The 27,738-nt window shown below is 42.0% G+C and overlaps 2 protein-coding genes across 2 annotated transcripts in view; both read left to right on the top strand.

Annotated features, from left to right (window-relative positions):
- The window catches only part of LOC138215489 (sarcoplasmic reticulum histidine-rich calcium-binding protein), a 6,092-nt gene extending 3,543 nt beyond the window's left edge, over positions 1-2,549 (top strand). Inside the window, exons 2-6 of the mRNA XM_069177675.1 lie at positions 852-970; positions 1,152-1,220; positions 1,484-1,535; positions 2,142-2,178; positions 2,262-2,549. Of these exons, the coding sequence (XP_069033776.1) occupies positions 852-970; positions 1,152-1,220; positions 1,484-1,535; positions 2,142-2,178; positions 2,262-2,304 (320 nt within the window). The 3' untranslated portion in view covers positions 2,305-2,549. The remainder of the gene's footprint in view (positions 1-851; positions 971-1,151; positions 1,221-1,483; positions 1,536-2,141; positions 2,179-2,261) is intronic.
- Positions 2,550-4,221: 1,672 nt separating this feature from the next.
- Positions 4,222-27,738, top strand: part of abcc1 (ATP binding cassette subfamily C member 1 (ABCC1 blood group)) — a 30,195-nt gene continuing 6,678 nt past the window's right edge. Inside the window, exons 1-21 of the mRNA XM_069177631.1 lie at positions 4,222-4,926; positions 12,929-13,105; positions 14,194-14,322; positions 14,848-14,985; positions 15,168-15,293; positions 15,932-15,993; positions 16,933-17,073; positions 17,335-17,562; positions 18,504-18,681; positions 19,318-19,479; positions 20,153-20,245; positions 21,021-21,224; positions 21,495-21,641; positions 22,361-22,448; positions 22,526-22,595; positions 22,926-23,052; positions 24,272-24,448; positions 25,274-25,441; positions 26,243-26,417; positions 26,541-26,619; positions 27,557-27,674. Of these exons, the coding sequence (XP_069033732.1) occupies positions 4,879-4,926; positions 12,929-13,105; positions 14,194-14,322; positions 14,848-14,985; positions 15,168-15,293; positions 15,932-15,993; positions 16,933-17,073; positions 17,335-17,562; positions 18,504-18,681; positions 19,318-19,479; positions 20,153-20,245; positions 21,021-21,224; positions 21,495-21,641; positions 22,361-22,448; positions 22,526-22,595; positions 22,926-23,052; positions 24,272-24,448; positions 25,274-25,441; positions 26,243-26,417; positions 26,541-26,619; positions 27,557-27,674 (2,835 nt within the window). The 5' untranslated portion in view covers positions 4,222-4,878. The remainder of the gene's footprint in view (positions 4,927-12,928; positions 13,106-14,193; positions 14,323-14,847; positions 14,986-15,167; positions 15,294-15,931; positions 15,994-16,932; positions 17,074-17,334; positions 17,563-18,503; positions 18,682-19,317; positions 19,480-20,152; positions 20,246-21,020; positions 21,225-21,494; positions 21,642-22,360; positions 22,449-22,525; positions 22,596-22,925; positions 23,053-24,271; positions 24,449-25,273; positions 25,442-26,242; positions 26,418-26,540; positions 26,620-27,556; positions 27,675-27,738) is intronic.

Here is a 27,738-nt window from a genome sequence, read left to right on the forward strand (position 1 = left end):
TTGTTTAATAACTGATATAGTTAAATAACCGATATAAACTGCTAATACTCATGTTGTTTAATAACCGCTAAAAACTGTTAATACTTATGTAGTTTTACTCAAAAAACATTTTGACCAGGACTTTTAGTGTAATAGATCGTTAAAATTAACTATTACTGAAGAAAAGGATCTGAATACTTCTTTAGTCAACATGAGGTTCAACATTACTTTGCATTATGCAACATTGGAGCACAATCTGAATTTAAAAACAATAAAGAGTTTAACCTACATTGGACCAAGTTTCCTCTTTTCTTGATCAGTAATCCTATCTAAGGTTTTTAAATTTAACATTTTGTACACTTTGTTTAAAGTTCTGTCCATGAAGAAGCAAAAATATAAGAAACATCAAATAAACAGCCTTAAAAGTCGTATAAACACGTCTGACAGTCTCAGCGACACAGAAAAGTTACACAGTAAGAGTTAAATCTCTGTTCAGGGGTTTCTATTTTTTGATATATACATAACTACACATTTTTAGTTTATCCTTTGCACCTTTTATGCTTCATAAATAATGAAAGTTATGATTTTTTTTTTCCCCCTGATTCAATGCTATGATTCAGAAAAATATGATTCTGTTATTATTCTTTTAAAAAAAAATACACACCCTAAAAAGTCTGCTGCAGGTAAGAAACCCGTTTGGGCTTCCTTTGTCTCAAAATTTTTAAATCAAAATTACATTTCTCTAAAAATTACTGTAAACTGTATCAGAAAAAACCTTTACATCCACCTTATCAAGGGTGTAACAATAATTATAGCGTTGTGAGTGTTTTACTTTGAAAGTCATTTGTCTATTTAAACAATATTTTGTGCAGATGATGATGATGACGATGATGATGATGATGATGATGACGATGATGACGACGATGATGACGACGATGACGACGATGATTATCACAAAGGCTCTGTGTGCGCATATTGTGAATTCTGCGAGGTAAGTCTGAGAATAAATTTCGAAATGTATCATAGCATCAAAAACTAGAGTCATTCACAAAGAGATGTCAGAGAAATCCAAAATAACATGAACATCCCAATGATGGAACCAAACATGATGAAGATGAGACACCTGGGATGTGTTTAATCACTGTGTGTTTATTCACTGTGCCTTCTTCCAGCACTGTGACAGCTGTGATAAATGTCCTTGTGAAGAAGGAGACAAGTCCGAACATTGTGATGACTGCAAGGTGAGAAAATAAAGTTAATCCATTTTTTTTTATCTATCTATCTATCTATCTATCTATCTATCTATCTATCTATCTATCTATCTATCTATCTATCTATCTATCTATCTATCTATCTATCTATCTATCTATCTATCTGTCTGTCTGTCTGTCTGTCTGTCTGTCTGTGTCTGTCTATCTATCTATCTATCTATCTATCTATCACCTTGTGCCAGGAAAACGTATAACTAAATTTCTTTCATCACTCTGTTTCTTTCTGTGCTCAGATGTGCAATTTCTGCCACGTGTGTCCACTTTGTGAAACTCTTTGCAAGCCTGGTGAGTAACTGAGTAACTGAGTGGAGAGCAGCCACAGTGAGACAGACATGTTTACGGTATTACATCAGAAGATGTTCATTTTAACCGATCACATAACAGGATCACAGCAAAGCATGAAATGGACATACCCGTTCAGCCCCAAGTTAAATTTTCGTCCACCTCAGCAAAACGTGTAACTGTCACACCTAGACATTGCCAAGCGTAGCTATCTCACATTTTTTGCTGTAGTGGATGAGCGTCTCAATTTCACGCTTTGCCGTGATACCGGGTTGGGTCATTCCTGCTATATAACGAGAATCTTTCAGCGTGGGACTCGTTTCATAGTTCTCAAAGGACACAATGGCCTTCAATTTAGACGGTCAGGCAGAAGAACTAATGTGTGTTCACCTATTTCCATCCTACACCAGAGTACAGTCACACACCAAGTCTGGTTATATCGCCACAATCTGATGTTGATATTTTTTTGTCTGATATTAAGAGGAAGTAAGAGTTGATCAGTTCACTTAAACTGCAGTTTAATGTTGCAACACTGCAAGGTGAGGATTTCCCTGACTTTGCTGTTTTATCTTACTCCAGCTCATTCTTATTTTGTCTTTTTTTTTTCAGGAGGATTTCTTGATGAGGTGACTGGATCCATCTACAAGTAAGTCCTCTTCGCACTGACCTGAAACCTGTTCAAGCTTTTCTGAACTGCAGTCTGTAACCTATCCATCTCTTCACGGGCAGGACTGTAGCTGACGTCTTTGATGATGATGACGATGCCAACTAAACCCAACCATATGTTGCCACCATGTGGCCAAACTAATATATTTCATCTTCATTGTCTTCATTTCATTTTTATTTAAGACTTTTTCCTTGAGAACACAATACATCTGCTCAATGACAGAATATAACTATTTAAGAGAATATCTTAATACATTTGTGTACTGTTGTTACCTGACAAATCACACTTTTAAGGAAATATATGATTGAAGTCATGCTGGATTATGTCAAATAAAAGAGGGGATATTTTCACTTGTTGATTCTTGATTTTAAAATGATGTGGTCTGAATGTTTGGGGTAGAAATTAACACGAGAAAACCCTGAATGCAGGATGGATTCTTCTTTAGGCAGAGGTCAGAAAACAGGCTGTTTTTTTAGCAGCACAGACACTCCATTCACAGGACTTGGACATAAGTAAGACACAGGTCATGAAAAGGTCGATGCAAAAGACTTTGACTTGGCAAAATTTTAACTAATTTTCAAGTAAACTTCACTGACTTTAGCCTTTTGGCTGAGGAGGACTTGATTTAGTCTCCCAGCTGTGAACATAAATCAACAGTGAAGAAACATGACACCATCAGTAGCCTCACTGAAATATCAAAAGGACCAAACCCCCTTGGTGCCTGGGAAAGAAAAAGAAGAGGGAAGGAAAAATCACATATTTAATAAAAAAATTAAAAATTTAAAAAAATTAAAAAAAAAAAAAAGCCCAAACACAACATGAAATGTTGAAACTGAAAAATTATTTTAAGATTTTATGAAAAATCTATGGTAATTTTGAATTTGATGGCAGCAACACGTCTCCAAAAAGTTGGGACAGGGTCAACAAAAGACTGGAAAAGTTGTGTGACGTTTAAAAAAACAAATTAAAAAAAACACTGATGGAATGTCTCACAGCTAAGTAGGTTACTATGGCAACCGACCAGTAACATGATTGGGTATAAAAAGATCATTTGAGAGAGGCAGAGTCTCTCAACAGTGAAGATGGGGAGAGGTTCACTACTCTGTGAAAGACTGTGTGGGAAAATAGTGCAACAATCTAAGAATAATGTTCATTAATGTAAAACTACAAAGCATTAGAGGATTTCATCATCTACGGTTCATAATATCATTAAAAGATTCAGGGAATCTGGAGAAATCTCTAAACACAAGAGGCAAGGCTGAAAACCAATATTGGATGGTGGTGATCTTTGGGCCCTCAAGCAGCACTGCATTAAAAACAATTCTGTAGTGGAAATCACTGCATAGACTCAGGAACACTTGTGAAAACCATCATCTGTGAACACAGTTCATCACTGCACACAAATGCAGGTTAAAACTTTTCGAAGAAGAAACCAGATAGAAACATGATCCAGAAACACTGCCGCCTTCTCTGGACCCAAGATTATTTAAAATGGACTGAGATGAAGTGGAAAACTGTCCCGTGCTCTGATGAATCACAATCTGAGATTCTTTTTGGAAATCATGGATGCTGCATCCTCCAGGTTAAAGAGGAGAGGGACCATCCAGCTTGTTATAAGCGCTCAGTTCAAAAGCCAGCATCTGTGACGGTACAGTGATGCGTTGGTGCACATGGCATGGGTAGCTTGAACATCTGGGAAGGAACCATTAATGCTGAATGATATATTCAGGTTTTGGAGCAACATATGCTGCTATCCAGCACATAAAAGTTTGTGAAAATAAATTTTGTCCATCTGTGTTGTGGGCTGTGAGACCAAAATACTAGTGTGGATATGAAACCATTGTATTTTAAGCACGGAAATAAAGCAGTGATTTTGGTCCAGGTATATTAGTTAAAAGGGCAGTCATATAGGCTACGGTACATATGTGGAGTGGAGTTTCCCAGCCCGCAGATTGGGGTCAGTAAGACAATGTCTGAGTATAAAGATGTGACTACAAGTTAAATACTTATCTAGTGATTAAGCTTCAGCACTGTCAGACATTAAAACAGGAGTATATGAACTGCTGTATGCATTCAAGTGGGTACAAGCACACTCAGGAATCTTGGGAAATGAATACTGGTTAGGAGGTGGTCAGGAGAAAAAAGATATTAATACCAAAAATTTTCAAATCAGAGGGGTTATTATGTGACATAATGTAGACATTCATATAAAACTACAAAATAAAGGAGGAATGGAAAGAAATAGAGGAACCAAAAGGAAAGAGAAAGTCATTCTAAGTAGACTAATAGTTAAAGAATGGTGTCCTTATTATTGTAGGGGACACATTTAAATAAAGAGACAGTGGAGGACGTCCTGTTTTCATGCAGGAGGTTTACAGAAGAAAGAAGGCAGTGGTTTCAGGTTTACAGAGGTTAGGATGAGATTTATTCAGGGTTCAACATCTGGTTGAGAGTAGGGACAAAGAAGATGGGAGGGACACCGTATGAACAGAATCCGACTGCAGTGTCCAATTATAACCAAAAGGGGGCAGTAATGCTACCAAAAGGATACCAACTGCCGTACAAGGACAGGAAGAAGAAGAAGGGAGGTGGACAACCTTCCGTTTTGCCTTACAGCCAGGTTACAAAACAGCAACTGATCCCTGAAACACTCCAAACACGGAGGACGCGAACTTCTGAATGGGATTTGACGAGTTCTGCAGTCCGGACAGTTCCGATCCGTTTTGGGTGAGTTTCTTTTCTCGACCTTCACGTGTTTCCCTGCTTCTTAAAAGTCGTTCAGTTGTTGTTAGCCACCGGCACATGCTAACAGACCGGCATTAGCTCCAGTAAGTTACAGTTGATGTTACCGAACAGTCCCCGAGCTTCACTCTGACTCCGTTTTAACGAGCTGGCGGCGGAACTCCCGCCGCACCGCTCAATGTTAACATGCTGTCATAATACCGAGCAGGCACGGCACCGGACTGTCTCTTGAGTCCGGTTCACATTCACTCAGTGAGTCCAGAGGTTCATCCCCCCGCACCTAGAACCACCATTGCCCGCTACAAATAACATTCCTTCCCGGTACCGGGACAGACCGCGGCGACGTCAGCCGTTGAGTGCGTAACCGCGGTGAAGCCGGCCGCCGTTTCGTTGCTCTGAAGTAGCGTAAACACAGTAAGGACCGGCCTCTGAGCCACGCCAAGGTCCTGAAAGATGCATGTACTCTCAAAGTGATGTAAATATTATGACCGGCCACCAGGCACGCCAAGGTCCTGAAAGATACATGCACGCTCAAAGTGATGTAAATATAAGGACCGGCAACTGAGCCACGCCAAGGTCCTGAAAAATACATGTACTCTCAAAGTGATGTAAATAATAAGGACAGTGTCTGAGCCACGCCAAGGTCTCGAAAGATACATGTACGCTCAGTGATGTAAATATAAGGACAGTGTGTGAGCCACGCCAAGGTCCTGAAAGATACATCTAGGGTCAAAGTAATGTAAATATAAGGATGGCCTCTGAGCGACGCCAAGGTCCTGAAAGATACATATACACCTAATGGGTTGCAAGGGGGTTGAATATGAGGTGTAATATGAGGTGTAATCTGTTCTCCTGTCAAAAGCCAAAATCAATAAAAACGTTCAGATTTCCCGCTTTTCCAGCATCCATGAACATTTGAATTTAAGCATAAATAAAGTGGATGAAACGACTTGTTTTTGATTTGCTATCATTTTCCTTTTTGCTCTGTGCACTCAGGCAGTTTGTTTCTCTATTTGAAACAAAAACTGAAACACAGAGCTGTTGCTGGGTCTAACCTCTGGGTGTTGTTTCTGTCGACCAATTGCTGGGTCTAACCTCTAGGTGTTTCCTGCTGGGTTATATTCAGTAAATTAGTGCAGTTGAACCAGTTCAACTCTACTGTACATTCAATTCAATTTTATTTATATAGCGCCAAATCACAACACAGGTTATTTCATGGCACTTAACACATTAAAGTCCTTACAGCAAGACTTTACAATATTATAGAGAAACCCAACAATTCCCACATAAGCCAGGAGGGGAAAAAACTCCTCTTTAAGGGAGAAAAACCTCCAACAGAGGGAAGGAAAAACTCCCTCTTAACAGGAAGAAACCTCCGACAGAACCAGGTTCAGAGGTGGGCGGCCATCTGCCTCGACCGGTTGGGGTGAGAGGAAAGCAGAGAGAGAAAAGGACAGAATAGAGATAGAAGAGAAGAACTGTTGGTGGAGACGACAAGCGCAGAGCAGAGACATGCAGCTCCATGACGGGACATCTGGAAAAGAAAGAAGAGAAACTACGCGAGCGAGGGAACTGAATGGAGACAACAGATAATAATAAGAAACTATGGGAGAGAAAAAGATGATGAGGTATGAGTCAGTTGAAGAGTAGGAGGAAAGAAAAGAAGCTCAGCATGTAACGAGGTCCCCCAGCAGCCTCGGCCTATAACAGCATAACTAAGGGTTGGTTCAGGTCTACCTGAGCCAGCCCTAACTATAGGCTTTATCAAAAAGGAAAGTTTTGAGTCTAATCTTAAAACTAGAGAGGGTTTCTGCTCCTCGAACACAAACTGGGAGCTGGTTCCACAGGGGAGGAGCCTGAAAACTGAAGCTCCGCCTCCCATTCTACTTCTGTAAACTCTAGGAACCACAAGCAGACCAGCGTACTGAGAGCGAAGTGCTCTGATAGGATTATATGGTTCTATAAGATCTCTAAGATATGATGGAGCCTGGTCATGTAGGGCTTTGTAAGTCATCAAGAGAATTTCAAATTATATTCTTGATTTCACAGGAAGCCAGTGAAGAGAAGCTAAAACTGGAAAAATATGATCTCTCTTACTAAATCCCGTCAGTACTCTTGCTGCAGCATTTTGGATCAGCTGCAGGGTTTTTAATGAGTAATTTGGACATCCTAACAACAAGGAATTACAATAATCCAGCCTAGAAGTAACAAATGCATGAATGAGTTTTTCTGTGTCACGCTGAGGAAGGATTTTCCTGGTTTTATTAATATTACGTAGATGAAAGAAGGCAGTTCTGGAGATTTGCTTTATATGGTGGCTAAAGGAAAAATCCTCATCAAAGATGACTCCAAGGTTCCTCACAGTTTTGCTGGAGGCCAAGACAACGTCATCTAGAGTAACTAAGTGATTACAGAAAGAGTTTCTGAGGTGTTTAGGACCAAGTACAATAACTTCCGTTTTGTTTGAATTTAGAAGCAGGAAGTTTTTGGTCATCCAGGCCTTTATGTCTTTTAGACAGGCGTCAAGTTTTACTAACTGATTAGTTTCATCTGGTTTTATAGAAAGATATAGCTGAGTGTCATCTGCATAACAATGGAAGTTTACGCAGTGCTTCCTGATGACATCTCCTAATGGAAGCATGTACAAAGTAAAAAGTATTGGGCCTAACACTGACCCTTGTGGAACTCCATAACTAACTCTTGTTTGTCTGGAAGACTCATTGTTGACATGGACAAACTGGAATCTATCTGCTAAGTAGGATTTGAACCAATCTAATGTAGTTCCTTTGATCCTCGTAACGTCTTCTAATCTCTGTAATAAGATCATATGATCAATCGTATCAAAAGCAGCACTGAGGTCCAGAAGAACAAGTACAGAGACGAGTCCATTATCTGAGGCTAACAAAAGGTCGTTAGTAACTTTCACCAGTGCTGTTTCTGTGCTATGATGACTGAAAATCTTCAAACAGATCATTCCTTTGTAAATGTTCAAAAAGTTGATTTGCAACAACTTTTTCAAGGATTTTAGAAATAAACGTCAGGTTGGAAATTGGTCTGTAGTTTCCTAAAACAGCTGGATCAAGAGTCGGCTTTTAAAGTAAAGGTTTAATTACAGCCACTTTAAAAGCCTGCGGTACATAGCCGGTTACAATAGATAGGTTGATCTGATCTAATATGGAAGTATTAATTGAAGGAAAGACTTCCTTAAAAAGTTTAGTTGGGATGGGATCTAACAGACAGCTAGAGGATCCAGATGAAGAAATAATTCTAGTTAACTCATAGAGAGCTCAACAGGAGAGAAATGTTCCAAGTTTACATCTGGTCCTACAGTTGCTTCCAGGGCTGCTGTGGTTAACGTCACATCAGTGATGGTGGCAGGAAGGGTCTGCACGATTCTCTCCCTAATAGTAAGAATTTTATTGGTAAAGAAGTTAATGAAGTCATTACTGCTGAGAGCTGAAGGAATAGAGGGCTCAACAGAGCTGTCACTCTTTGTCAGCCTGGCTACAGTGCTGAAAAGAAACCTGGAGTTGTTCTTGTTGTCTTCTATTAATGATGAATAGTATAAAGTTCTGGCCTTACAAAGAGCTTTCTTATATAATATTAGACTATCCTTCCAGGCCAGGTGAAATTCTTCTGAATTAGTGGAACGCCATTTCCTTTCCATCTTTCTAGTCGCTGCCTAGCAGAGCGTAATTCTGAGTTGTACCATGGAGACAACTTCCTCTGGTTCATTACTCTCTTCTTCAGAGGGGCAACATTATCTAGAGTTGTGCGCAGAGATACTGCAGTGTTTTCTACCAGATGATCCACTTGTGTGGGACTAAGATCAACGTAGATGCCTTCCACTGCTTTAACACACAGCATCGAAGAGGATAAACATGTAACTGCTACCTTAAACTTGGCCACGGCATCATCTGACAGACATCTACTATAGTGGGATTTATTCCCACATGCTGTGTAGACCATTATTGTAACTTCAAATGTTAATATGAAGTGGTCCGACAAAACAGGGTTTTGAGGAAATACAATTAAATTTTCAGTTTCCATATGACAGAACCAGATGGAGGGTGTGGTTACCACGGTGAGTGGGTTTATTTACATTCTGAGAAAAGCCTGTAGAATCTAATAATGAGCTAAAAGTAGAACTGAGGCTGTCGTTGTCCACGTCAACATGAATGTTAAAGTCTCCCACTATCATCACTTTATCTGAACTCAGCACTAAATCTGATAAAAAGTCAGAGAATTCAGTTAGAAACTCTGAATAAGGACCAGGTGGGCGATAAACAACAACAAATAGAATCGGTTTCTGTGTTTTCCAGTTTGGGTGTGAGAGACTAAGAGTCGGACTCTCAAATGAATTATAACTAAGTTTCGGCTTTGGATTAATTGATAAACTTGAGTGGAAGATTGCTGCCACTCCTCCTTCTCGGCCTGAGTCTCTAGGAATATGATAACTATTATCCATATTGGATAATCCTGACCACCCTCTCCACCACCTGCTGCAGGGACAGCGGAGCACTTTCTCCAAAAGATTCCTCCAGCTCCGCTGTCACAAGGACAGATACAGGAGATCATTCCTGCCGACCGCAATAAGACTGTACAATAACTCACCTCTGGCAAAATCCATCACATAACAATAACACTGTTGACTGTGTTTCTTGGTTGTTTGTATATCATATATATAGATATATACTGTACTGTATGTACTGTATATATTGTGCATTTTATATTTAATATTTTTTACTGATATTTTACTGCTATTTTATTGCTTTTCTATTATTCTATTATTATCTTATTGCATCTGTATGCTGCTGTAGCAAAAAAATTTCCCCTCGGGGATTAATAAAGTAACTACCTAACCTAACCTAATTAATATGACTGGGAGGAGTTGCTTCATTAATACTAACATATTCTTTCTGTTGCAGCCTCTCTGAGACAAAGTAAATCAATCTGATGATCAGTTATCAAGTCATTTAATAACAGAGATTTAGACCAGAGAAATCTGAGTGAGAAGGGGACGTATTCTCCTGATGTTGTGCTGCATGTATCTACAGGAATGTGTCCGCTTTTAATTGTCAGATTTTTTTTGATCCATTAATATGGTAGGATCCATTTTTATTACATTTTTATTGATACATCTTTTCTTGAGTTTTTTTTAAATATCGGTGGTCTGGGTACAGACACAACCTCTATAAGATGTTGAATGTTTTGGGTGAGTGACAGCTCTAAAAAAGCTGCAGAGGAGCGTGTAAGACTGCAGCTCTGCGTCCTGGCCTCAACCCTGGATGTCAGGTTTTAGGGCTGTTAAGAGACATGGCCATATTTCTAGAAAGAAGAGCTGCACCATCCAAAGTAGGATGGATGCCGTCTCTCCGGATCAGACCAGGTTTTCCCCAGAAAGTATTCCAATTATCAATGAAGCCCACATTGTTAGCGGGACACCACCTCGACAACCAGCGGTGAAGTGAAGACGTACGGCTAAACATATCATCACTGGTCCGGTTAGGAAGGGTTCCAGAGAAAACTACGGAGTCTGACATTGTTTTTGCAAAGTTGCACACCGATTCAACATTAACTTTAGTGACCTCCAATTGGCGTAACCGGGTGTCGTTACTGCCGACGTTAATAACAATCTGACTGTATTTACGATTAGCCTTAGCCAGCAGTTTCAGGTTTGATTCAATGTCGCCCGCTCTGGCCCCGGGAAGACATCTGACTCTGGCCCCGGGAAGACATCTGACTATGGCCGCTGGTTTCGCTAACTTCACGTTCCGCAAAATAGAGTCTCCAATGACCAGGGTTGGTTTCTCAGCGGGTGTTTTGCCGAGAAACATCTGTTTTATGGAGTCGAACCGGTTTGATCTGGTTTTTCAACATTCAGTTGTGTTTCCTTCAGCACCATCTTATAAGGTTCTTTGTTCCAAAAGGTAAGCATCAACACACTGAGGGTCTGATTTACTAAACGTTTGTGTGTGTAAAATCTCATGCAAACTCCAAACCACCCGCAAAAAAAATGTCCTAGCAGATTTACCAATGACGTGCAGTGAGGATTGCTTCTTTCAAACGTGCAATTTAACACATGTTGTCCATTTTGCGTGTTTGCCTGGGGGTTTCTACCTGAAGGTGCTAAATACTGGGAGGGAAACATGCAAATAGAACAATTTAGCACCTGCAACGATATTTACTAACCCTGAAAGTAGAAATAGGAGAAGTGATTGCGTGTGTATTTTAGTACGACTGAAAGGAACGTATTAATCAATATTCAATAATCAGTATTAATTAATGAATGCATTACTGCCAATGTCACTGCAACACACGTTCCTGTAGATACATGCTGCACAACATCAGGAGAATACGTCCTCTTCTCACTCAGAAGGCGGCGCAGGTTCTGTTCCAGGTTCTGGTCATCTCACGTCTGGACTACTGTAACTCCCTCCTGGCAGGTCTACCTGCTAGTGCCATCTGACCTCTGCAGCTCATCCAGAATGCAGCAGCTCGACTGGTCTTTAACCTCCTAAATTCACTCACACTACTCGGCTCCTCTTCCTCCTCCACTCCCTTCACTGGTTACCAATAGCTGCCCGCATCTGTTTCAAAACATTGGTACTTGCGTACCGTGCTGCGACCAGATCGGGTCCAGTCTACATCCAGGACATGGTCCAACCTTACATCCCAGCCCGCTCCCTCCACTCTGCTTCTACCAATCGGCTTGTTGCTCCTCACTGAGCTAAACACTCTACAAAATCACGACTGTTTGCTGTCCTGGCTCCTAAATGGTAGAATGAGCTCCCCACCGACATCAGGACAGCAGAAACTCTGAACATCTTCCGCCGCAAACTAAAAACACACCTCTTCAGACTTTACCTTGAACAGTAGAACTTTAGTAGCACTTAAAATGACACTTACTGATAGAACTTTGTAGTTTGGCTTTCTTGAAGAAATTGTATTTTCTTGATTCTTGTTCTGGGTTTTGTACCCTCATGGTTGAAATGCACTTATTGTAAGTCGCTTTGGATAAAAGCGTCAGCTAAATGAAATGTAATGTAATGTAATGAAAGTGCGCAAATCTGGAGACGGCTGCTCTTATTGTGGTGAGAAGGAGACACAGGGAAACCAAAGAATACATAGAACATGATGGAAACATTTTTGAGATGTCAGAGGGAAAAATTATTCAGACATATCGTTTGTCAGCGATGACATTTCTGAGTTGTTGAAGGAACTGAATGATGATTGACGGCCAATAACAAGGAGGAGCCACGAAATACAAGCAATGTCAAAACTTCTTACGACTCAGCATTTTCCTGTCTCTGGGTATATCGCTGCTTGGCTCTCCCTCCAGTCACATTATTCAGGTGAGCTGTCACAGGTAGCTTCATCAGGTTCACGAGCACTCGCGAGGAACTAAATGAAAAGTCATCTGCTCATCACAGAGAACTGGACCTGCTGATCGGTGTTTGTTAGAGGATCTCATCCACCGTCCCTCCTTTTATTTGCCGACGTTTTATTACAAAGCTTTTTTTCGCCTTTTTGTTTTTCCCATAGTATTGACTTTCTTCTTGATAATCTCCTATAAAGCGTTTTGTTCTTGTTATATTTATAAATATAAATTCAATGGGATCAGATTTCCTTTTCCTTTTTATGGTTGCTTTGTTTTCCATTGCTGGAATCACTTTAACACACAAACCCCTCATTTAAATACATCGATTTGCACCTGATTTCAAAGATGCAATTACTCAGTAAATCACCCGCAAAACGGGTGCAAACAAAAAGTTCAAACTTTTGGAAGGAACACGCAATTTAGTACCCATTATTTGAGATCTTAGTAAGTCAGGCCCTGAGTGTACTGAAATGCTGTCAGCATTTTTATCAGTTTCTCAGTCAGTTTTATGAGTTTCAGTCAGTTTAATCAGTTTCTCAGTCAATTTCTTTGAATAATCAGATTTTTGGTTTAATGTTCTTCTTCCTTGTTGCCTCTTTTTGCCAGGATTGGAACCGTACCTGGCACACGACTAATCCCGACTTCACGCAGTGTTTCCAGAACACTGTCCTGGTGTGGCTGCCATGCCTCTACCTCTGGATGTGTGCACCCATCTACCTCATCTACCTCCGCAGCCACGACCACGGCTACATATGTATGACTCACCTCAACAAAGCTAAGACTGTGAGTGATGTTTGCTTATTTGGAGAAACTTTTCTAATTCATGATTTGTGTTTATTTATTATTTCTGTGCTCTCAATTACTGTTATTGTTTTATCATCCTTTTTATTGTATCCTTTTACAGGCTTGTAAACATACAAAGCTAAATGTAAATAGATTGGCGTAGTGGTGATAGATTGGTACCACGATGGAGAGGGAAAGGGGAGGTTGTTTGACTGAACTGATGACGTCAGGGCAACATGAAGTAGTCTAATCATTGAAATAAGCCAAATTTACCCAATTTATAAAAGAGGTACCTCCACTTCAACCAAACAAAGGCCTTCTCAGCATCAAGGGACACCACAACTTCTAATAATGAATATAAACTGAATATAATATGAAGCTTTCAATGATTGTAAATATTGGATTTTCTTTAATTATATTGGATTTTTTTTGGTCACAAATCTTTTTTTAATCTGTGGACATTTTTGTGAACTGCTTGCTGGAGTAGGGTTAAAAGCTTTAATTCTATTTTTAAAAGAGTGATATTCCTGTAGCTACTGTCAAGTAGAAGGTTTTATCTCTCATCTGAGCCATAATTGTGAACATGAGAAGCGAGATCACATGTGATCAGATATTGAACTGGTGACTCTAATCTCGGCTGTCCACCTTGAAACTGAGCTGATTGATCGGGTTGAACATGTTTGTTCATCTTCTTTGCAGCAACATCCATATTTGAAGCATCTTCTGCTGTCAATCAGCTTTATTGGACAAAACATGTGATAAGGATGCAAACTGTAACTTGACTGGTTTGTGAAAGGAAACAACACCAAGCATGAATTCTAGTTTATAAAACAACACCGCACCAGTTATCACTGCTTTTCCTCTTATTTCAGGAAGGAGGACTCCAGTATATACCAACTAACTAAATAATATGAATTACTATAACAGAAATATACACCATGACAGTTTCTAGTTCCTTTTAAGTGTCTAACTTTGAAAAGTAGGAAACTGCATTGAAAACGCGTCCACTGTAGAGTTTCAGTGAAAGTTTCAGGTCTTCTGTCCAGCAGGATCCTCCTCAGAGTTACTGGCTCTTCTTCTCTCCACAGGCGGTTGGCGTTCTGCTGTGGATCATCTGCTGGTCAGATGTCTTCTATTCTCTCTGGGAAAGGAGTTACGGCAGCCGTGGTCCAGCACCCGTCCACCTGGTCAGTCCGACCGTCCTGGGCCTGACCATGGTGAGAGCTCACGCACGCCTGTCCCTCCTCTGGAGCACAGAAAGGCTCACTTTCACTCGTTTACTGTCTTAGTTTCATTAGTTTTAGTTGTTTTTTAATACATTTATTTTTCATGGTCGTCGGGTTTTTTTTTATGGAAATGGTCAGATTGGATTTAATCTCAATTGTTTTTCATTTAGTTTAATTTGCATTGTCATGAAGATTAAATGTGTGATTCGGGAGAAAATGGTGTTTTCTTAAAGTAGTTTATTGAACCGTTAAATATCCTGACATGCAATAAACAATATGAGTGATGCAGCTTAAAGCAGATACATGTAGGGATGCAGCTACCTGTTATTTACTCTTTTTCGCTGTGCATTTCCTGCTTGTTGTGCATGACTACACGACTAATGTGTGTGTATTTTCATTCTACTTGTCATTCTACTTGTCATTGTATGAGCTAGAATGACAACAGGATGTTTGTTTGGACTAATATGTGTTTGTATGATATGTGACTGAGGTGAAACGTGTGTGTGTGCGTTGCAGCTGACGGCCACCCTGTTGATCCAGTATGAGCGGATGAAAGGCGTCCAGTCCTCTGGAGTGATGCTGATGTTCTGGCTGCTGGCACTGCTGTGTGCCACAGTCATCTTCAGGTCCAAGATCCTCCAGGTCCTGGACCAGGTCAGTCAGAACCAGCAGGTTGGATAAAATCCAGTTAATAATCAACCTCTGGATGGAATTAGACTTTAATTACAGTCTCCTTTTCAAAGAGATATTATAGTATTTACTCCACTACGTTCAATGATTTAAAAAAAAAAAAAAAAAAAAAACGTTCAAATCTGTTATCCTCTTTGTGTTTTCAGTCACTGGAGGTGTGTATATGGAGGTACACCACCTTTTACATCTACTACGCCCTGCTGCTGGTGTCTCTGTTCCTGTCCTGCCTCACTGACCAGCCACCGCTCTTCTCCCAGGCGGTCAAAGACACGGTGAGACCGCCTCGCTGGATGTCTGTCTCCTTCCCTCCCTCCTCTGTTCCCAGTTTGTCTCGCTGGGACAGTGTCGAAAAGACACCTTGACGGTTTAGATACAGTGATTTTTTTTTTTTGAAGATCTGTCGGAGAGAAGTAATGTAAATATCAATCGGGTCAAACAGAAGTTTCTAAAACTGCTGTACGCGACGATATATCTGTGACAGCTGGTCGCAGGATGGGATTCATTAAGTCTCTTATAATTATCATTTAATTGGGAAAGAATCTCCTGAAGTCTTTATTACTGACTTAACACATGGATCAACAGAACTATGATTTACTGTCAGTATCGTTACAGCGTTCCCGTCCCTCCCACCTCACCTGCATGTACCCGTCCCTCCCACCTCACCTGCATGTATCCGTCCCTCCCACCTCACCTGCATGTACCTGGTGCAGGTGCCCCTCCCACCTCACCTGGATGTACCTGCCCCTCCCACCTCACCTGCATGTATCCGTCCCTCCCACCTCACCTGCATGTACCTGTCCCTCTCATGTCACCCAGTATCTTGACTCATGAAGACTCTGTGTCCCTGCTGCCTGCTGATGAGGAGCTCCGTCTCTGAGGAGTTTCTCATCTTTTGTGTTTGTGTTTCCAGAATCCCTGTCCTGAACCTGGAGCTTCCTTCCTCTCCAAAATCACCTTCTGGTGGATCACCAAGTAAAGACACCATCAGCTTCCTCTTCAGTGTGTGTGTGTGTGTGTGTGTGTGTGTGTGTGTGTGTGTGTGTGTGTGTGTGTGTGTGTGTGTGTGTGTGTGTGTGTGTGTGTGTGTGTGTGTGTTTTGTAGCAAAGTCAGGAAGACGAAGACTTTCTGTTTCTGCTCTGTAGTTGTCAAGGTTTTGGCTAAGTTAAAAAAGAAATGCACATAATAGACATGTCATTGGAAAAAAAAATTCCCCTTGTGGGATTAATAAAGTATCTATCATCTATCTATTTAAGGATATTAATAGTTTAACATGCAGTGATGTTAATATCCACTGCAGCTCAGGAACCGAAGCTCCACTTGGTTTGTCTCACTCAGACTGCTGAAGTTTCATTTGAACTCCAGATAAAGTTTGGAATATCATTTTGCTGTGATTCTGTCTCTCATTAACATGTTAGGAATGTTTATTTTAATGGCCTTTAATATACAGAAGTAACATGTTTCTCTGTACATGTGTACATGTGACGATGTGCGGGGCCACCTGACAGCTGAGTGAGTGATGAAGACCACATTAACACAGATAACGCAAGCAGGTCGTCGTTCCAGCTCCTTTATGTCTCCTTTATATCTCCTCTGTCACTATCACATAAAGGCTGTAAAACAATCTTTAAATCATGCAGCAGTTTAAGTCTTGTTTTAAAACATTTTTAGATTTCATTTAAGTCTTAAAACAATGGTCATTTTAATATTTCTTTACATCTAGATTTTCACTCAGAAAAGAGTTTCAGACAATATAATTATAAAAAAAAAAAACGGAAAAATCAAAAGTGATATTACACACAGTTAAATCTTTCAGTCTGTGTCGGTCAGTAAAAGTTCTCAGGAAGGAGCTGAGGCTTGTAGATATTTAATAAATTCATGTTTCATCCCTTTATTTAAACTCCTCTCTGCAGAATGATGGTGGTGGGCTTCAGGCGCCCCCTGGAGGAGAAGGACTTGTGGTCCCTGAACCTGGAGGACCGCTCCTACAGAGTCGTCCCCGAGCTGGTGCATCGCTGGAACACAGAAGCCCAAAAGGTCAAGAAGTCAGGAAGGTAACGTTCAGACATGTTCCACACAGGGTGGACCTGCTGTTAGATACCCGGCAGATGTGGAGGGTGCTGATGAAAAGTTTTTGGAGGCAGCTTCAACCAACCTGCAGCAACCACAGCTACAACTCATTATCCATCATTTCTTGACCTGCACGTTTTAGAACCAGATCAGATAAATCAGTTCTGACTCTCCTCTGAACAACCTGTTTTATATACAATGTTTGATTGACACAGTCCGTTTCTCCCTCCCGTCCCTCCTCCCAGGACAGACCTGAAGATGCTGTACTCCCCGAAGCGGGTCCCCCACACCGAAAGCAAAGAGGGCCGAGCTGTGGAGGAGTCTGAGATCCTGATTGTAAAACCCCCTGAGAGAACCAAAGAGCCGTCCCTGTTCAGAGCTCTGTGCCTGACCTTCGGGCCCTACTTCCTCATCTCCTGCCTCTATAAGATCCTGCAGGACATCCTCATGTTTGTTGGGCCTGAGATCCTCCGGTGAGAAACCTGTTGAACTCCAGACTCTTTAATACGATGACATCGTCTGGTAGAGTTACTTCATTTAATGAAATGAAGGGGTGTCATTGATCCTCAGGATTCATATACACGTCAAATGTAAATGTTTGTTCCTTTCAAAGTCCACCTTTCTCTACTGAATATTTAATTATGTGACGGTTAATATTCACACATCTATTGCATGTCTGTCTCTCCTAAAAGAGGGGTCCATCTACAGCTGCTCTTCCAGAGGTTTCTTTATTTATTTTTCACAATTAAAGGGTTTATTTGGTGGAGTTTTCACTGATCTTAATCAAAGCTCCATCCTTGGTGTTGTATTCTAGTATGGTGTTATATAAAAAAAAAAAAAAAAAGGGAACTTGACTAATGTGGCACAGAAACATCCACTGTGCACCAGTCAGTAGTTGTTCAGGTTCTCTTCATTAACCTGTAATGCCGGGACATGTCACATGAGCAGTTTTTGGGTTCATTATTAGTAAACACATGACTTTGACTGAAATACGATAATGGAAACTAGGCCTAGATGACATCGTTGTGGAGGAGATGGAAGGAAATAAATGAATCTTTGCCATTAAAGTCCCCCTAGCATTGATTAAACCCTTAAAACACATCATCAAAATGACACATCAACAAGTCTTTTCTAAGAGATCTATTAATATGCATAACCCCATGTCTGTCATTGGTACACTGCAGTTACAAAGTGGAAACACTCAGCTGATGTGTTGACTACTGATTTCATTAAAATCACCACATGGGCACGCCAGCAAGACTGAAAAAGTTTTCATCGGAGGAAGCCTTTAAAATTTATTCCATTAAGCTGTCAGGGTAATAATTAGAAGCCTCTCGGTACACATGTGGACGCTACAGTAGTTTGTTGCTGGTTTAATTATTAATTGTTGTCTTTCTTCACTTGATTCTTGCAGGCTGCTGATCCGCTTTGTCAATGACTCCAGCGCCCCCTCCTGGCAGGGCTTTTTCTACACCGCCCTGCTCTTCATATGTAACTGTGTGCAGTCGCTCATCCTCCAGCGGTACTTCCACGTGTGCTTTGTCTCAGGCATGCGCCTGCGCACCGCCATCATCGGAGCTGTCTACAGGAAGGTACATTAACGTCTGAAGTTCACAGAATGTATTCTGTTGATGTTAAGGTTCAAAATACAGTACAGTCAAATCCAATCCAGGTTGTGGATGTGGCCCGAACCCTCGTTGAGGAGCCACCATTCAGAACAGAGCTAGAGCGAATAGGACTTAATATCTTAAACTTAAAATAATTTAGGTGAATTTGGGATACTGTTGATGTGCTCCATTTTCTAATTAATAAATTTGTCTCAGGAATTTGATTATTCAATTTATGGAAAAATACAGTATGATGACCAAAATAGTGTATCTCAAAAAATCCGCCCACAAGCAGGACTTCATTCCATTTGTTTGAACCTGAAATAGCTTTTATTTTCGTGTTATGTTGCTTCAGTTTCTTTTCTACTGCCCCATTGGAGTCTGCATCTAAAATCACTCTGTTTGGAGGGCTAAATGTAGGGCTAGTTGGAGGGCTAGATGGAGGGCTCGTTGTAGGGCTAGGTGGAGGGCTAGATGGAGGGCTAGATGACCACTACCACTCCATCCCCTCTATCCCTTAAAGAAACGGGACCCCCTACCCTACTTGGGTCCTTGAGTCACGTGAACGGAGGGTCACGTGACTCTCCAGTTAAACGGTTCCTCCCTGATCTCCTCTTTCAGGCCTTGGTCATCAGCAGCGCAGCTCGCCGCACCTCCACAGTGGGAGAGATCGTCAACCTGATGTCGGTGGACGCTCAGCGCTTCATGGATCTCGTCACCTACATCAACATGATATGGTCGGCCCCTCTGCAGGTGGTGCTGGCCCTCTACTTCTTGTGGCAGGTACAGTACTACAGACACGCTGCACACTGTACTCTCAGCACTCCAAAGTCATTAATACTCAAAGCAATGGACATCCTGGAGTCGGTATTTAAAGAGGAAACATACCATTTTGTGTGTATGGTCCTTTATATATGAATAATGTATAATGAGGTAATAAAGCTAAAAATCTATGGAGTCACATCACTCTTATAATCAGTGAATGCACAAGGAAGGATTCACGCATATATTTCAAAGTTTATAGATAAACGTCTCCACAAAACCAGATTTCAGTGCACACAAAATATGTATCTATAAATGTAAAAAAGAAAACGCGTATAAAAAGATAAGTTTCATAAATATATTTCTAATGCATACAAAATAATTTCTCGTTTTAAGAAAATGTAAGTAGAAATAAAAAAAATTACAAGTATTTTCAAAAACATTTGGATGCTGTTACGTTAACATAAAAATATGTTGAATTTTTACATTTAATAACTGCATTTAATGTGTGAATCTCACAGGATTTATTTGTGAGTTTTTTTTAGACTCCACTGAAATGGTATGATTCACAAATAATTTTTTTAGCAGGAAATGATCTGTCGCCAATCAGATGTCTCTGGCATGTTGTAGTGATGATAGTGAACATTAGTGAACTCTGTGTGTTTGTATTGTGTCTGTATCTGTTGCTGTGCAGAACCTGGGTCCGTCTGTGCTGGCCGGAGTGGCTGTGATGGTTCTGATGGTTCCTGTTAATGCTGTCATTGCCATGAAAACCAAAACCTACCAGGTGGGACTTAATCACAGACACACGCTGTCACGCACGCTATGACGCACGCCGTCATGCACGCTCTGTCACGTACTCTATCACCTGCTGTCACACGCGCCATCACACACATGCCGTCACGCACGCCCTGTCACGCACTCTATCACCTGCTGTCACACGCGCCGTCACATACGCCCCATCACACATGCGCCGTCACACATACGCCGTCACACATACGCCGTCACACACATGTCTCTTACATCCTTGAAGAATTTCATGACTTTTCACTCCCAACAGGATTTCACAGTGTTTTTGTGTCTCTTCCAATCAAAAATGTTTTTGATTTTTCAGCTGCTTTTCTCCAAAATTGCAATATTACTGGTGAAATTAGCAAAAATTGCGGGATGAGGAAAAAAAAAATCACCAAAAATATATCAGCTTTAAAAATATATATATAAAAGAAAGGTAATATATTCTGTTAAAATAAGGGCTTTAAATGCTTTTCAAACTATATTAATTCAACACATAGTGTATGTGCCTAAACACAGTGATATCGTGGACATTTCTTGAATTTACGTTAATTGTTGCGATGGCAAGCTCACTATTTTGTGGACGGACTGACTCGGTCTGCTCACTGGCCTTTTCCAGCCTTGTGTAATGTTCAGATAGAAACCTGTGCGTGATGTTAGGTGGTGTATTCAGAGGAAGTTCCACTCTGACACAGATACAACACACACAGAGGATCCACAGTTCACCTCTTGTCCGCTTCCTTTCCGTACTGTGCGCGTGTGTTGAGCAGGTGGCTCAGATGAAGAGTAAGGACAACCGCATCAAGCTGATGAACGAGATGATGAATGGCATCAAAGTGTTGAAGCTGTACGCCTGGGAGCTGGCCTTCAAGGACAAGGTGTCCGAGATCCGGGAGAGCGAGCTGAAGGTCCTGAAGAAGGCTGCGTACCTGGGAGCTGTGTCCACCTTCACGTGGGTCTGCGCACCGTTCCTGGTGAGTGTCGAGACCTCAAATCATGTTGCATGTTCCAACTACAGACATCCAGGCCAGCGTCAGCATCTGCACAAACCGGAGACGATGACACAACGGCAAGATGAGTGTCACACAGTGTCCAGAATTCAAAATAAAGCAGCAGTTTAGTCGGAGGGAAACTTTATTCACTCGAATTGTCTCATTTTCTGATATACAAATGTCATCAGAATTCATTGAAGAGCACCACAATCCCGCTAAGATCCCGTTGTGTCCCTCTACATCGCGGTGTAGGTCGCCCTGTCTACGTTCACCGTCTACGTGCTGATCGATGAACAGAACGTGCTCGATGCCCAGAAGGCCTTCGTGTCTCTGGCGCTCTTCAACATCCTGCGTTTTCCTCTCAACATGCTGCCGATGGTCATCAGCAGCATGGTGCAGGTCAGTGTTCACCACCCTGTTGTCTCCACCAGAGTTTGATTGGAGTCGTAGAACTCGGCTGTCGAGATGAAAATCCATCAACTGACACTGAGCAGCAGCAGGAGAGAAACAGCTGATCATATCTGGGGCAGATTTTTAGTCACATGACTGGTTTTATTTCAAGAAAAGAGTGGTCAGCCAAAGATCTTCAGGAGAAAGAATACAGAGGATTTCTGAATACTCTGGTACAAACATTCACTTGGTCACATGGATAAAGTGGTTCGGTTTTGGGGGTCAGAGGTCAAGTTCACTGTGACCTCACATCTGTCTCATTCTCTGGAACACGATAACTCAGGAGGGAATATCTTCCATCAGGTTCACTGAGACTCAGACTTCTCTCTCAGAGTGCAGGCTGATGTGTGGTTGGATGAATGGAGGCGGAGCTTCATCTTCCAGACTCCTCCCCCAACGAAGCAGCTCTACGTTTTGGTTCAGGAGACAGACACCTTCTCTAGTTTAAAGATTACATTTAAAACCTTCCTTTTGGGTAAAACTAATAGTTCGAGGAGACACAGGTGACTCTGAACCATCCTTACTTCTGCTGTTAGAGGCCAAGGCAGCTACATCTCTGTAGAATCCATCTTTGAATGTGGTTGTTGATGACCTAATTTGCTTGTTGAACGTGATTTTACTCTTCCACCTGTGTCATGCTCTCGTTCCTCTTCTTTGTCCGTCTTCAGGCCAGCGTGTCCTTGAAGCGTCTCCGAGTGTTTCTGTCTCATGAGGAGCTGCAGGAGGACAGCGTGGAGCACAAAGCCGTGTCAGGCTGTGAGTCTTCTCTCCTGTGATCTCCATTTATTTCTAATACACTATTGTCATCCATCTCCTTTTTTTCTTCTTCCCAGCTCCACACAGCATCACCATCGAGGACGGTGTTTTCAGCTGGTCCAGGAATGAATCTCCGACACTAAAGAGGTGTGTGTTGTCTGTCCTCAGGAGCCTTCAGTGTGTTCACATAGAGAGGTTTCATGTTTTCAACACCTTGAACACACAACTTACTTAATACCATATGTATACAGTTTGTTCAGGCAGGACAGTGAAGTCTGTTGTTGGTCACTGAAGTAGTTTCTCTTGTCCATACTGACATCCCTTCATGAAGAAATAATAATGATGTAGTTATTTATAGGTGTTTCTTAGAAAGAACACATACAGATAGATGAGTGTGAAATAATGTCTTCATTATTAAATGAACCTGAATATTGTTTAATGGGATCTGAACTGATCTGAGTCTCTGTGTGTGTCCAGGCTGAACGTGTCCGTCCCAGAAGGATCTCTGGTGGCCGTGGTGGGACACGTGGGCTCCGGGAAGTCCTCGCTGCTCTCTGCCCTGCTGGGAGAGATGGACAAACTGGAAGGAACAGTAGCTGTGAAGGTAACACGCACAAACACAAACACACACACAGACACACACAGACTCCCAGCAGTGCAACATGAAACCTGCTGATGCAGTGATGCAGAAGGGTTAAAGCAGCGCAGAAATCACATTTAATAAAGAAAAATGTTGTTTACAGAATTTCCAACCACACCAGCAGAACACGAGTCGTACTTAGTTTGACACTTAATTTTCATATGTAGTCGTTCTAATCTTGTGATAATAAGGTATAATGTATGAAGGTATTTTGGGGGTTTTATTATACAGGGAAAAAAAACTGTTTTGAGAGCAAATTTCTCTCATTGCAATCAAAAATCAAGTTTGTAAATACAAATTTATGAACTGAGAATTCTTTATTATTGCAAACAAGTTTGATCTCACAGTTTTGTTAGTTTTGGCTACAAATCAAAAACCTTTGATTTTTGCTTTATAATAAAGACACCTTTTATATTGTGTAGTTTTCCTCTGACAAGCAGCTAAAATGTCAGATCACATCCTCGTCAAACTGTCCATCAGTGAACATCGGGAGGAAGAATCAGATGACTGACAGACAACAATGAACCCAGGACTCTTTCCTTACCAATAAAACCACCTCAGAGAACATTATGGACATACAGAAGATTACAGAATACAAACTGACTGTTATTATTAGAACAAGCAGCAAAATCACCTTCTGGAGATGGTTCAAGTTTGTGGAGGATATTTTTGACCAATCAGGAGTATCTGGTGTAAGATTTCACAGTAAATTGTTATTTTAATGTAGTTTTAATTTTTAAAAAACGAAAGATTTTTGTACTTTGCTTTTGTTTGTTTAGTTAGCTCAGAGAACTACATCTAACGAGCTGTCAGGGACAGCAGGAAGTGGTCAGAGTGTAAGGTGCTAAAAGAAACGCTCTATGATGACGTACTGTTGTTGTTCTAACAGCTGGTGCTCCTCTATGAGCCGTGGGAACATGAAATCAGAGAGGTTTGTCCTTTAGGGAGCCGGACTGCACTTTGTCTGACTGCTTCTTATCAACTACAGAACGTGTGTGTGTGTGTGTGTGTGTGTGTGTGTGTGTGTGTGTGTGTGTGTGTGTGTGTGTGTGTGTGTGTGTGTGTGTGTGTGTGTGTGTGTGTGTGTGTGTGTGTGTGTGTGTGTGTGTGTGTGTGTGTGTGTGTGTGTGTGTGTGTGTTTGTTTGTTTGTTTGTTTGTTTGTTTGTTTGTTTTCTCCTGCAGGGCTCTGTGGCCTACGTACCCCAGCAGGCCTGGATCCAGAACTCCACCCTGAAGGACAACATTGTGTTTGGTCAGGAGAGGAGAGAGGCGTGGTACCAGCGTGTGGTGGAGGCGTGTGCCCTGCAGCCTGACCTGGAGAGCCTTCCTGCAGGAGATGAGACGGAGATCGGAGAGAAGGTATCAGCTGACCGTCTGTTCGTCCACAGGGTGGAGCTGCTGGAGGATGAGTGTTAGTCCCGGTTATCTACATGTCAGACTCTGTGCTGATAAAGCGGTAGAAAAGATCCAAAGTCGAGCATTTTCCCGTCCATCAGTGAACAGCAAGCACTATCTCCTTCAGGTTTTCATTCACCGGTATCATATCATCTTTTTATAGTTTGAGCTTTTTCTAATTCACCTTTAAGTCCAAAGTCTCAGACATGTTAATTTGAGCTGTCTGATTTGGTGCTGGTCTTCTAACACAGTAGTGTCATGCAGAGCGGCGTGCTGTCGTGTCTTTGTGCAGTTTTTTGCTTCCTGCACGGGTCCCTGTGGCCTCCTTGTACTCGGAAGGTTTTGTAGGTGCCTCTGACTCCCTGTCAGTCCAACACAAAGGAGCTTCAGCTTGTCCGGTTGTCTCTGTTGTTCAACCCATTTCGAAAGATGTGCAGTGAGAATTTCATCTTTCAAAATGTGAAATTTTTCACACAGAGTCCGTTTTGCGTCTTTCCCAGAATGCATCTGCAATATTGGGTGTTTCTACTTGAACGTGTAAAATACTGGGAGGGGGAAATAAACAGATACATTTATGACCTTGTAATGATATTTACTGAACCTGAAAGTAAATATAGGAGAGAAAAAAAAAATCCCCAGCAAAATAAATGTGCAAACCTTTGGAACAAACACGTAATTTAGTACTTTTATTAAATAAATCAGACCCGTAGACCTGACCACAGGTTTGAAATGATGAAGGGGTCTTACCTTGTCTCTCACCTGTCTGTCTGTGTCTGTCTGTCTGTCCAGGGAGTGAATCTGTCCGGAGGTCAGAAGCAGAGGGTGAGTCTGGCCCGAGCCGTGTACTGTGACCGTGCTGTGTACCTGCTGGATGACCCGCTGTCTGCTGTCGACGCCCACGTAGGGAAACACATCTTCGAGCGTGTCATCGGCCCACAAGGACTGCTGAAGGACAAGGTGTGTAGCATCTCCAGATTAACCAGCCTGAAGCACTTTAAGGTGTTTTCATTGAATGATGGTGGAACAGAAAGTTCAGATACTACTGTTGCACACGAACACAGTGCACCGCCGTGATGTGCACAGAGCAAGACCGAGCTAGAACCTCCTCAGTAAGTAGTCCGAGCTACAGCGTCAGCAGATGTGGACTGACCAATCACCTGACCAACCAACTGACCAACCAGCTGACCACCTAACCAACTACCTGACCAACCAGCTGACCAACCACCTAATCAACTACCTGACCAACTACCTGATCAACCAGCGGACCAACCAACGGACCGACCATCTGACCAACCAGCGGACCAAACAGAGGATCACCTGACCAACCAGCTGACCAACTAGCTGACCAACCACCTAACCAACTAGCTGACCAGCGGACCGACCACCTGACCAACCAGCGGATCACCTGACCAACCAGTTGACCAACTACCTGACCAACCAGTGGACCAACCAGCTGACCACTTGACCAACCACCTAACCAACCAGCTAACCAACCAGCTGACCACTTGACCAACCAACGAACTGACCAACTACCTGACCAACCAATTAACCAAGCAGCTAACCAACATCCCCTCCCCCGAGTCACGCCGCTAACAAGGCTAACCGCTCTCTGATGAATATTTTAAGTGTGGTGGTAAAGATTGTAGTTTAATATTTGGTTTATGCATGAATATGATTCTCAGTTTGGAAATCGTTACCTGACTTCAGGATTCACCTCTCACACACACCAGCCTGCTAAATGTACCTGTATGCGTGCAGACTCGTGTGCTGGTGACTCACGGCTTGAACTACCTGCCCCAAGCCCACCTGATCCTGGTGATGTTGGACGGAGAGATCACCGAGGTGGGCTCCTACCAGCAGCTGATGGCCACAGAGGGAGCCTTCTCCGACTTCCTGCGAACGTATGCGGCCGTCGAGCAGACGGACAACGACGGTGAGAAACATGTTATTTCAAACTATTCATTAGAAATACCGTATTTTAAAGTGGAGAGAGTATCGATTGTAATTCTGTAAAGAGGATGTCTGAAAGTGCCTCGTACAACTTATTCTGTTTCAGTTACCTCCCCACATTCAGAACCTGTCCCGAAGAGCGGCACCAAAGGAGTGGAGAACGGCAGTGTGCCGGCTCTGATCGGGTGAGTCGGTCCACCACAGTGTGTCTGAACCGTCTGTCAAAGGGAGAGGTTGAGGGTTGCAGCGGGTCTACATGCAGGCTTCCTCAACAATAAGTCCCTCTGCGAGTCGTTTGTGATTGATTCCTTCAAAAATCCATCAAAATGCAGATTTTCTCAAAAATATACATGTAATTTGCGGAGTCTCAAGTGAGTTTTTTGCAGTACAATTGCGAAAATTTGAAAAGATTGCAATAAAGGAATGAATCTGTAATCACTTCCTGTGATAATAATCATGCTGCACATCTCAGAAATATTTTAGTTCTAATCTTATTTTATTTATTTATTGAACTTAGAGAACCGTGAGGCTCAAAGTTCCTACAAGGTCCTAAAAGCTGCGTATGTTTCCAGAACAGACCGTCTGTGACTGGAATATAGAAACAAGGACTACATCAGCTGTCAAAATAAGAGCTTTAGATGCTGTTTAATTCATGCTCATTCAACACATAGACCTGCTGGATGAAACAAACAAAGAGACGTCTCTGACAACTGGATGTGTGGATAAAACTCATTTAACATCCAGTAATATGGAATCACTTCCTTTGATCACAAACATTTAATCAGATCATTTTAATGTGAAGACCACATTTCCCACACACCCCGTCACTTCCTGTTTCTCCTCTTGTTCCGGTTTCCTCCGTGAACAGGGTTTTATTTGGTGATGAAAACAGGAGCAGAGACTTTCTGGATGGAAATCAGGAGTTAATTTTGTTAATGAAGAGATTTTTGTTTGAAAAAATTTACTTTATGTTGTTAATAGTTTCAGTAGATTCTGATTACGATGTTGTGTGTTGTGCATCCGTGTTGTGCGTCCGTGTTGTGCGTGTGTGTGTGTGTGTGTGTGTGTGTGTGTGTGTGTGTGTGTGTGTGTGTGCGCGCGCGTGTGCGTGCGTGCGTGCAGCACTGCAGGTGTCAACAGTGTGTCCGGAGCGTCCCCGACATTGAAGGAGGACGAGGAGCTGAAGAAGAGCCGCGGGGGGGGGAAGCTGACAGAGGCGGACAAGGCGAGCACCGGGAGGGTGAGTCGAGGTTTCCTGCGGAGAACAGTGCAGCATGGTGGGATCCATGTACAGGAAGTGACAG

This window comes from Embiotoca jacksoni, unplaced genomic scaffold (genome assembly GCF_022577435.1).
Source record: "Embiotoca jacksoni isolate LCO1_2020_lvr unplaced genomic scaffold, fEmbJac1.0.p SCAF_76, whole genome shotgun sequence".
Lineage (NCBI taxonomy): Eukaryota > Metazoa > Chordata > Actinopteri > Embiotocidae > Embiotoca > Embiotoca jacksoni.